This window comes from Lipotes vexillifer, unplaced genomic scaffold (assembly GCF_000442215.2).
Source record: "Lipotes vexillifer unplaced genomic scaffold, Lipotes_vexillifer_v1.1 scaffold483, whole genome shotgun sequence".
In the NCBI taxonomy this organism is placed as follows: domain Eukaryota; kingdom Metazoa; phylum Chordata; class Mammalia; order Artiodactyla; family Lipotidae; genus Lipotes; species Lipotes vexillifer.
In genome coordinates this window covers 382,361-395,028 of record NW_006787688.1, presented here as the reverse complement: position 1 = coordinate 395,028, position 12,668 = coordinate 382,361, and the positions used below count along the sequence as shown (strand labels likewise).

The 12,668-nt window shown below is 34.9% G+C and overlaps 1 protein-coding gene across 1 annotated transcript in view; it reads right to left on the bottom strand.

Moving 5' to 3' along the window:
- CDH7 (cadherin 7) overlaps positions 1-12,668 on the bottom strand; it is a 123,732-nt gene that overhangs the window by 54,832 nt on the left and 56,232 nt on the right. Inside the window, exons 3-5 of the mRNA XM_007460479.1 lie at positions 11,705-11,999; positions 7,890-8,009; positions 950-1,117 (exon numbers count right to left, since the gene is read on the bottom strand). Coding sequence (XP_007460541.1) covers positions 950-1,117; positions 7,890-8,009; positions 11,705-11,999 — 583 coding nt within the window. The remainder of the gene's footprint in view (positions 1-949; positions 1,118-7,889; positions 8,010-11,704; positions 12,000-12,668) is intronic.

Here is a 12,668-nt window from a genome sequence, read left to right as displayed (position 1 = left end):
GAAATGTCTGTTGTACAACAATATAAATATTAAAAATATGTAAAATAAAACATCTAAAGAAGCAGTATTTGAAGGAAAACATGGTGGCACTCATATTTGCAGAGAAAGTGTCCTTGTTTAACATTATTAGCTTTAAGATCTGTTCATAAGGGAGCTCAGTTCCCTATTTCTATCAGACAAGCATTTAAAAACATTGTAGTTTGTATGATTTCCTTATTTTCTTGAGTATTCTAAAGAAATACCACACACATTTACAAAAAAGCAGAAAAAAGGCAACTAAAAGAGAGTGAGATGAAATGCTTTTTTACAATCAGGACAGCTCTACCTAAGGAAATTATTTTTTCCTCTTACTTGTTTAAAACAAAAGCCACTTTGGTCAAAGAAACTAAATTGAGGGAATGCGGTTTTCTGGGTCTTTGGACTGATTTCTTTTGAAATGCTGAGCGTTTGCATAAAAAAGATGTGGTGGGTAGCAGAAGGAATGTTCAGGGTACATGAACTGGTTAAAAAAAAGTGTGGAATGAAAAGTGAAGTTCAGGACTCTTATTTTTATCTTTAGCGTAGAGAATTCACGAAGTGTATTTGAATGTTACTAATTGGCAACAACCTCATAACTTACAGAATGTAAAGAGTAGCATGTCTTTGAATAAAAAGATTAATGCATAAACAAACTTCATAACTGTCTAGTATTCAAAGTGTGAACAAAAGAAAAAGCATATTATATTTAAGATAGAAGTAATACAAAGATATAATTACTTCTAATTATTTTCAATACCCTTATTATTCCATATTACTGAATTAAAAATCATGCCTCTGATAAAACTGGGGGAGAATGTAGTTAAGATAATTATTTGTTTGAGAAGTATTTGGAAAAACTCCTTTTTAAAGACATTTTTATAACCTGGCAAGGAAAACTAATGTGCTTGCAACGTGCAACAGAACAGCTTACTTCGAGGAAAGCGAGGCGGGTTGTCGTTGACATCAGTTAGGGTCACGGTGACCGACGTGGTTCCAGAGAGTCCTCCGTTTTGACCAACCATATCCTTTGCCTGAATAACAAGCAAATACTGGTCTTTAGCCTCTCTATCCATGTTTGGAAGGGCGGTCTTGATGACTCCTGTAAAATTTCAAATCCCAGTAAAATGCATCATGAATCACTGCATTTATACTAGCGAAGAACACTGATATAGGTAGAAAATAGCTCTTGAGTTGTTGCCTTTTGTTTTTTTTCCTTTTAATAATTGCAATGCATATTAAAGGCCAAAGGGATATAATAATTATATACAACATCACAAACACAGAAAACGCTGTAATGCGGAAAAGCGGAGAGAGAGGATTATCTTTAAATTTTACGGAAATGTATGGTTCAGGAAATACCAACCTATAATAAATAAAATATACTCCTCTAGAAGAATGGGCAGTGACCTGTATAAGTATATGACAATGAACCTCTCTTTTTCTCTTTCACCCTCTCCAACAACTTAATTCCCAGTGACGTGAAATCACCACAAACCTTTCAGCTATGGTCCCTAACTCTCTTCCAGCTACTACCTCTTTTCCAGCAAAATAACTATTCCATAAATAAAAGGAATGAGAGTTATTTATGCTTAATAAACAAAACACCATTCCAAACTATGCTGCTGGATGACTTTATGCTGTATCTAAAGGTCTGAGAAAAGGTACTATAGATGAGAATGACTGTGTTAGTGGAAATCAAGACACTAAAAATACTGATGTGTTGTATTGTTTCTTTCGAACCAATTGCATTTAATACGGATAGCTTTTAAGACTTCAGAGGTATGAAAAATTGATTTCAGAACTTCACATTGCTTGGTAAGAAAGCTTGACTCAATAATCATTGCTGCACTAAATTAGTGGTTTTATATTAATAACTAATTATTACATAAATAGATTAGGTAATAGTATCTTTATGGGATAGAATTTAGTTTATGCTATATGTAAATATATAAAATGACATTATATACATAATATACTTAGTATATGCACATAGAGATTATGTCAGATGAAAACCTATGTATTCAATATTGCCCTATACAGATCTCGAAACTAGCAAATATGAGGCCATCTTTGCTAATTAGATACCAGAAGGAGTCTAGAATCCTACTTAATCATTTCTTGTACTTCCATCATTTCTTACCTACCTACCCTGAACCCTTTTATGGACTTCGTTTGAAAAATGTCTAAATCATTTTATTAAACAGATTCTAACTTTTAGAGTTTAAGTCAGAATTTAAATCCCCAATGACTCAGGTGTGAGGAACAGGAACTCTGGTAACATGGACTTCTCAGGGGCAAAACTGGGCTGTTTGACAAAGGATGATTCGTTGGGAGAGCATAATTGTAAACAACTTGGGATAAATATTTTTTTTCCCTCACATTCAGCATAAAAATGTTTTTATATCCTCCAAATTTATAAAATGTTTTTTAAAAGCTGCCAATTTAAATTGTTTAAATGCTGATTCTTCCATGGACACATGTAAAAATGGTCTGTGTGTGTTATATTTCAGCCCTAAGTATAAGTTACAAGCCTACATTATACTATATCAGGCCTACAGTTCCGTAAATATCCTAGGAGTGGGGAAGAGATGAGAAAATCTTTCAATAGTTTAAGAATAACTTAAACAATATGTTACTGGTTCTCAAGATTCCAAGCTGAGTAACACCCACACCATCTTAAGCAACCTTATTGTTACTTAGTTCTAAGCAGTAGCTATCAAATACATACACATATATATATACACATACACACCCCAACAATATATCAGTATTTTAAGCATTCAAATTATACTTCTTTGAGTAGGCCATTTGTTGTTATTGCTGTTGTTTTAACAATCACTTATTCTAATACACTATACTGGACACTTGCTACAAGCACAGCAATACAAGGTCTCTCTAAGTAAACCCTTCACTGAACTCTTTCGGTTATCTACACACTGCTTATAGTTAATCTCTGAAACATCAAAATGACAATCAAAAGAAACATAGTCATATACCCATTTGGTTCACTGATAATTGTCTGAGACATAAATATTCTTCTTAGAGCCATAATGATTCTATGAACATTTCATGTCCGTTCTTCAATACTTCCCTTAACTCTAATATATAAGGCATTGAGTACTGACCTCAGTAAGACACGCTGTTACCAAGCATAACAATCTTTGTCTAAGAGTTCTGGGACTTACATCTCTCTCTCTCTCTCTCTTTCTCCCTCTCTCTCTCTCTCTCTCTCCTTCCCTTTCTCTCTCTCCCTCCCCCTCCCACCTTCCCTTTTTTCTTTGATGTTAATCATCTTTACTTGTAATACTTTTTTATACATTGAGCATTGACAATACTGAATATTTGACTAATGGTGCATTTCATATAGATCAAATATTAGTGAAGTTCTAGCAAAATTTCTTACTCATTCAGTTTCAATTTTTAATTTCTATTCATCTCTCATTTTCCTTCCAAAATCAACATGTGTGAGTTTGTACCCTTGCACATGTATTATGATGGAGAGAGGTCCATAACATCTCAACTAGTCAGCAAAGAAAACACAGCTGCCTCATCTTCTCATGGTTTTGCTCAGCAGCATTATTTGAAAGAAAACATAGAATTATCAGGGGAGAAGTGTGGTAGTCAAAGTTACTCACTTATTTTTCACACGTCTAATTGTCTCTTTACAAATGATCCTATATATAACACTCCTCCAAAGCAAAAATCATCAAAAGTTTGCAAAGAAATGCAGGTGGCAACGGTAATTTCCAAATACCTCAATTATTAAACATATTTTTTACAAGAATGAAATAACTAGGAGAGAAGTGAATTTAAATAAGAACATTCAAACATAATAGATTTCTAGTTCAATGGCTTTTGCTAGCTTTTTACTTTTGAGTATCAACTGTCTACATTTGGAAAAGAATTCTCATACGTTGGATTTGATCTGCATTTTGCTGTATATTATATAGACACACACACACACACACACACACACACACACACACACACACACACACAGAAACTGTTTTTACTATGCCTCTGAAGTGGTAAAGGCCAGTCCTGCCTAATCATAACCTTACAGTTCTGTGAGGTTTTCATGGGAGATGATAATATTTAATTTTAATAGTCAATAATTTTAAGCCACTTATGATAAGAAGAATATATCCTGTAACTCCTTAGAAAAGAGACTGGCTCAGATTTTAGGCTTTCTGAATAATCATTTTTCTATAGATGTACATCTGACCAGTAACCCAGAACTTCTTATTTATTTATAATCCATGTCCACAAAAAAGTATTGTGTATGAAACATAAATTTATCACTAGTATTATGCAAAAACTGTCTAGTTTTTGGTCTGGGAATAAATTTTCAGATGATTTTCTAATCTCCTACCCACCATCAATGTTTTGTTTTGCTTTTTAAAGCATATTCTGTTATCATGGAATCTCCTTAAGAATTCAGATGTGTACATTTCGGAAGTCCATTCTGAAGCTCTGGATTAGTCCCAGGAGTCTAGGCAACCACATCAGTCAGGTAACACAGGGCTGGGCTATTCATGCTGTCGGGTTCAAGATACAGTAGATGTACAGGTGAATCTCTTCCAATAAGTTTGTATTCTTTTCTAAATTTTCTGTCTAAGACTTGTATTATTTGGTTTCTCTACCTCTAAGTGAAGCATGTAACAGAACCATAAAAACATGGAGAAGAGCCAACAATAGTAGAGATGGAAGCTTCTGGATCATCAAAGGATTACAGAGCTGGCATCAAATAAAGAGTCGCTGAGGAAGGGACTGTCGTTACATCTCCTCACTCTTTTGAGAGGATGTCCTGAGGAAGCCCTGACAGGAGTGAGGGTCCTCTACACCATGAGCCATGCCACAGGATGGAACATGCATGAAGGGTGTATTAGGGACGAGGGCTTTGTTACAACTGTATTACTTACCTAAAGCTAGGATGTAACAAGTATGCATGTAATCTCTAAGGCAGGCACCATAGAGTCACACCTCTATGTTTAAGAACTCCTAAATGACAAGTGATATTTGACACTCCAACCATTTTTCAAGGCCAACTTCATGGCCTTGTGGTCTGTGCAGTCACACACTGTCCCCATGTTTGGTTTCTGCTCTGCTGATGACATCTGAAATCCTACTAATTTTAGAACAAGAAGCCTGCACTTTCATTTCAAATAGCAAATTATGTAGCCAGTCCTGCCATATATGAAATAGATTGACAAACTGGATCTATGTGCTTGTAGGTTACGGACTAGATAAACACATTAGAATAATTCTCGATCTCCCTGTGAATTTGGGGACATTATGAAGATAGGTGATGAGAATCTTTCTGTTTTTTTTTTTTTTACATCTTTATTGGAGTATAACTGCTTTACAATAGTGTGTTAGTTTCTGCTTTATAACAAAGTGAATCAGCTATACATATACATATGTTCCCATAACTCTTCCCTCTTGCGGCTCCCTCCCTCCCACCCTCCCTATCCCACCCCTCTAGGTGGTCACAAAGCACCTAGCTGATCTCCCTGTGCTATGCGGCTGCTTCCCACTAGCTATCTACCTTACGTTTGGTAGTGTATATATCTCTGCAGTCCTTTTAATGCTACATTATCTTGTTTCTAGTGCCATTCTCTTTGCTTGCTGAATTGTCAACATTGTTTATTGCAGCTACTCACATCCTCACTTTGTGGACTGAGAAATTAACGTAGAAAATACGCTTACCCCTCTGGTCATGTGGCCTGTAAGTGTGCTACAGATGGAATACATGCTCAGAGATTTTAGCCAGGCTAAGTTAATGATATGTGATTAACAAATAGTAATGGTTATTATTAATATTACTAATATTACTCCTTTTTAAAAAAGAAATTAGAAGTTAAACTTGCAGAGATGTATTTAACGGTGATTTCCTAGGCCTACTTTATAATAATCTTGATTTAACATATTTTCGGCATTTTTCCTGTCAAAAGTTTTACATTCTTCTCAAAAGGCCTTAGATTTGGAGATGTGGGAAATAATGTTATTTCTTACATAGATAAGAATCATACACCAACTGAGGAAGACTACCTCAAACTGTCTACATAGCTTTTGATGCTTGCAAGGCCTGAAAATTCTCCATCTATCTTTGTCAGAAAAATAGAATTCCATTTTTTTTTGCGGGGGGGGATGCATTCTCTATATTATGATAGCAGAGAGGACACAACAATTCCTAGAATACCTCTGCACAAATGACTATAAGAGAAGTCCCAGTGATTACCATGATTACAGCATTAAAACTCTTAACCAAAACAAAACTAAATGAAACTTTACCTCCTGTAATAGACGGTCCTTGAGATTTAAAATTAAGTTTGAAGTACTAATCATGTGATTCCATGACACAGACTATTGTCCAGTTGCTCAACAGGTGAGGTCTTACCTACACAGGGCCTATGAAACACCTATTATCTTACAGCAAAGCTAAAATCACAAGCCAATCATTAGTAGCAGCAAAATATTTAACCCTTTGGATTAGTACATACTATTTTTGAACAGGTTATATATTGCAGGAGGTATACAATTTGTGAGCAAATTGTCAGAAACTTGTCAATGTCTTTCTAGGCTGCAAAGAGCAGATACAGAAGGGAATGGGTGGTGTCTGGATTTAGGTTCTCAGATCTGTCATTAAATCAACCACGAGCACAACCTCTACATTCCCAGGATTCAGATCATAAACCAGATACTTTCATTTACTTCTCCTTCAATACTCACTGAATCAGAACTATTTCTCCTCTATCAGACTTTCTAGGCAGCTTCCAGACTTTATCACAACATGGGTAAAAAATATGCCACGGCCTCTATGAAAAGTCTAATGAATGATGAGCTCACAGCGAATTTACTGGCCTGTTTTTGCACAACTGTCGTTCTCAAAAGACACTTAAAATGTTTATCCCCCCCAGAGTGATTTGAGAATGATCTGATATTGCCATTTTTTATAATATGAAAAACAGGGTAAGTGGCATTAAAATATTCATTTAGGATCATAAGTACTATCAAATTTTCAAAATCACAAACTTGCTATTTGAGGAAGAATTATTCTCCATGATAAAGGCAAAATTATTAAGATATAGAGAAATTTTGGATTTTCACAGTGATGAAGAAAACCAATGGCTCACACCCACCCATCTTCGCACCTGCCCACACTTCCCTATACCCAGAGCCAGAGGAGCAGAATAGATAAAATATTATTTTATAACCAAGAAAACAGTGCTCCAAATTACAGTCTTACGGTATATAAACTATTTCATCTTCAAAGCAAATGACAATATCTAGCCAAACAACCACATATTGTATCCAGGCAGCTTTGCAATTCATAATTTTTTTTTCTGAAATTAAAAGTCATTTAATTTAGTTTTTGACTTAGCAGATCATCATCCTAATTGTTATGTTTCAACTAATTTCCCTGAGAAAAACCAGCCCCTGGAAGGATAAGTTGAACCTAGTACATATTCTACTGGATGGCAAGGAGATTTTGCTTAAGATTTAAATTTTACTGTGTGTAATTCCTAAGTGAATTAATTAAAGAAAACAAAGCAAAAAAAAAAAATTTAGAGATGAATGATGAACATTTTCTTATATAGTCAAGAGGTAACAGCTGAAACACTTTTCAATATCTAATATTTTGTTTAATTTTGGTAGGAATAGATAAATGTAATAAAATATTCCTAAAATGTGCTAATGTCTCTATAAATAATATACTGTTTACTACCATGGTACACATATTGAGAAAACCACAGTAAAAATAGTGTCTGTTATCAATTCCAACTATACTGAATAAAAATAACTATTATTAATTCTATGCCAAGATATAAATGATGACTTTACAAAGAGAGTTGCATGTCAATTTTTACCTGTCTTTGGCTCCACTGAGAAGTATGGCTGTCCTTGTAGGATACTGTAGACCACTCGGGCGCTGTTGCCGTATGTAGGATCATCGGCATCCGTTGCTGTCACTTGTACCACTGAGGTCCCTACATGCCAATCCCAAAACCAACGAATTAAAAACTCCCAAATGCCACAAAACATAAGAACTCAGAAAACGCTAAAGATTCTACACTAGATTTGTTTTTTCATTTTTTTCTTATTCTAAGTTACATGAAAAATTGATATCATGTTTTTTTTCTTGCCTAAGACAAACCCCAAAAGATGATAAATGATAATTCCTCCTTCAGAAATATTTAAGGGACATGAAAATATGTTGGCAAAAAAATAAGACTGATGATGCAAGTTACGCAGGGATATATATTCAGAAGTGGATGGGACTCAAATTTTAGGCATCTCATCCATCAGGGTTGGGTAATAAATTTTTATCAAGAGCAATCTCTATAAGTCTCAATCACTGTCTAGAAGGCAGCATGACAAATACTAACATCGTGACACTCAAATCACTGAGGCAACCTCACTGCTGTAGCAAAGTAAAGCCAGACAGAAACCGAAACTTCATTAACTGAATAAAGAATATTCAGTTGATACATTTCACTGGATATTAAGTGGCTACTCTGTCTCTTCCTGTAGTAGTTTTATTTTTCATTTGTTTTCACTAATTGATTTAAAAACAAAAGCATGAAATGAAAGTTTAAACCAAACCCTCCCAAAGGAGAAAAAGCATGGCAACTTGAAAAATCACAACATTGGTTGTTTTTCTACATTTCATATGATAGAATGTCATATTGCTTCTTCCTTTTACTATGCATTCACTTATTCCATATGGAAAGCATTTAGTGTTATCTGTTCTTTTTATTTCCATTTGGAATATCATCTTAAAAATATTAGCTACTCACATTTGCTTAGTTTAAATATTTAAGCACATGCTATTTTATCATTTATGACCTAGCTGATGGGGATGGGACAAATCCCTTTCAGTATTCTTTTAAGGTTCAAGTTGGTTTCTAATAAATTCTTGAAAATGGCATTTTTAGTCTAACATCTCTTTTAGATATATTCCTATGTAGATCTCCCTCTCTAAATGCCTTAAATGAGTCACCAATGCCCATCTTATTATAAGTCTATTCTCTTTTCCAGATTATGATTTCCCTTACCAATTCTATTTTCTTTCAGATTGGGTGGAAAATTTGAATATGTATGTGTGTGTTGTGCATACACACACACACACACACACACACACAAACATTTTGTAAATTCTTAAGTTTTATTTTCTTTATTTGATAGACTTAGGAGACTGTGCTCTATGGATGCTTGGTAGGACCAAACAGTGAATGATATATATTTAAAAATCTTTTTAACAATTAGATTTTGACTATTTTAAAATGTTAGAATCAATGACTTTGATGTTCTCTATTTCCTCTATAAGGAAATAGAGAACATCTTTATAGCACCATCGTTACAGCAATATTTATTCTCGTGATATGGTTAAGTACTGATTTCCTACTTCACTGGAAAAGAAAACACCTTGAAACAAACAAAATAATGAAAACTATACTTCAGTAAATTTTGTTGTGTATAATTTTTTCTGAACTGTTCGTTAAATAATTTACTATACATACACATGCACAGGCACACAGACATATACAAACACACACGCGCACACACACACGCTTGTATTCTCACGCTTATCTATGCTCTTCTGGCAACAAATAAGAGATCCCAGGGACTTATGAGTGTGTTTCAAATCTTAGTTAGTTCTCAATGAAAAAAAGAAAAAATAGGCCTGAATAATAAATACTGAAAACTTGTGTTGTATATACCATAGTATTCAGTGGCTATTCTAACTATTTAGTTAGAATTAAACACTTTGATAAGCTGTCACTATAAGTCCATAGGATACATTTTATGTAGACATTTATTGTTCTTAGCTCAAATTTTGATATTAACCAAGTGACTTCAATTAGTGTCAAGTAAATCCTGAAGACACTGAGAAATCATTTTCTAAAAAGTTCTGAACCTGTTGGAATCCTAAAATAACTTACACATGCACATAATAATCATGCTGTTTGATATCAGAGTGGTACCACTGGAACCAAAACTACAGTGCATTATTCAGCCTCTAGAACAAAAAGCTCACAGTAATCCAATTTGCACTGCTGGGTTCTACACAGGAAAGGAAAACCTTAGCAAGCCCATGAAGAATGCCCAAAATGCCCAGGAGAATTACGGCATTGAACTGAATTGCTTCAACACACCTCAAAACCTCCTGTTTTTCTAAACATTACTACTTTGGGGAGGACAACGTGCCTTCTCTTTTTTCTAAAACCTCCCAAATCTTGTTGTTGCTGGTGTCATCATCGTTGTTGTTTTTGTCATTAAACAAGAGCAGCAGGAAGCACTCTGAAGGAGTGGACAGTATTGAGAAAGTGTGAATAAGCCTGTTTGGTCAAAGAAATATTTACACGAAAGATAATTATAGTGAGATGCTGCCACTGCAGTTCAGAACTTTTCCTGTCCACAAGCATCGATTCCTCTGGCTTATCTTCAGTTTGTATTTCTTTAGCAGCTTGAGCCATGGTCCCAAAATAATGTTCCCTCTCCAATCTGACTGGAACAGAAATTTAGGGTCACTAAATTGGGCACATGTAATACACATCTTTGCAATTGCACTCCCCTCCATAGCAGATGTGTGGATCGAAAGCTGGAATGAACCCAATGACTTTTATTTAAAGTAAAACAAGTCACAATCAATCAATCAATCAAGTAAAACAAATCAAACTGGGTAAAAGACGAGTTGAAATACGTGTTAAAATACAAGTTCGATTATTATTTTAAATAAACTTCCCCCTTCAATACTATAAACAACAGGAAATAAAAGATATAAATCAACTGGTCTCTATTCCAGCCCCATCATTTTTTTTTTATTATTTTGTAAGATCATCCATACCTAAATTACATACTGGCTGAAAACTATTCCAAAGGTACCTAAATAAGTGGAATTTAAAGGACAGTTTAACAGTATTTGAAATACAGTATATGCTAAAGGTAATTTACTTTCTATTTTTCCAGTAATGGAGCAATGTCAAAAGGCCTTTGAGTAAAACAGCCTTCATTATTCTTTTATGTATCTCACACTGAGTATCACTTTACCATTATTATAAATTCAGTATAAATTTTCATGTATTTAAATTTCTGGAGAAATCACAAAAAGATTAGTGGTGGCAGGTGGATGGACATTTACAGGTTCAAGCATACTCTATAAGCAAATAGACCAGCTGATTCTAATATTAGCCTAGCTACACTGCTGGCCTTGCCTGATACCCTGGCCCCAGAGAGATGCTTAGAATAGTGAATTCTTATTTTAACATGGGGAGAAAGAAAAAGAAAAGTAATAGATCATCACAGGGCTGTGTCTAGAATGATTTTTTTTTTTGGTTTCATAATTTTATTGTGTTTTTTTAAACTTCTTAGGCATAATTTGAATCATTTTTTAATTTTAAATATTAAATTGAAAAGGGATTGTAAGACCTATGTAATTTCTTGAAGACACTGAGACAGGTGTTTAAAAGGAAGAATTTCCTAATTTTCCGTATAAATAATGTGTCAAAAAAATAGAATTTGGATACTTGCTACTAACACATCTCAAACATTCCCCTCACACTAAATGGCAATGTCTACACAAATGCTAATGTGATTTCTTCCCCAGTATTTACGGTGATTTAATTTTAAATACAAACCTCCTAAAATCAGATGGTACAAGACCAACTTGCTCTTTACTTACCCACAGGAGACATTTCGGGAACTCCGGCAGTGTACGGGCCGTCCAGGAATTTAGGTTCGTTGTCATTGATGTCCTGAATCTTGATGACGAACTCCGACTCGGGCTCCACGGGCTTGTTGGTTAGCCGGTCCAGCGCCTGGGCGCGCAGGGTGTAGTAGGCCTGCTCCTCGCGGTCAAGCCTCTTGGTGGCATGAATATCCCCCGTGTTCTCATCAATAATGAAAATGGAACTTGCCCCTTCGCCTGACAAGATGTATTTGATGGAACCATCTCCTTTATCAACATCAGAGTGAAGCTGGTGAAAAATTCATGTGAGATGAGATTAACTTACAAGCGAGTCAGCGATATGGAGATATGTCAAAATAATTCTTATGTCAGGCAGCAGCATATGAAATTTTACTGTTCTTGGAAAGATAAGCTGACACATTTTGTGCACAACGGAAACGGCTATTAGAACATGTTAGCTTGCACTTGTGAGCAAGAAATTTCATTTCTTCCTGTAAACAGTCTCATTTCCAAAGGAATTTTATACCATTCCCAAAGTTAGGAACTCGTTGTAGTGTTATTTTTGATTTGGTCTGTCCTTGCCAGTTTTAGCCATCTTCTTTGACCAGAGCAGGCACTCAGTAACCATGCATAATTGCTTGATTTGATCGTATTCCAAGCAAAGGGACTTGCTATAGAACATTTGTAACTTTAGATCTAATATATTTTTTTAATCTGCTTAGAAATCGCCACATCCTTTAAGGGTGCCCTTCCCTCCCAACACCCACAACTTTTCAGGATTATTAAGGATGGATGGATGTCCAGTCACTAAATTGGTCTCCAAATCCTGTTCTACATTTTAAAATTTGAAGCCGTAAAAGAAAAATTACACTGCTCTCTGAAGTAGGAATTTTAAATCAATATGTGCCTGAGATTTCAACTAAAACCTTTCTTGAAACACCAAGAACAGCATTAGATT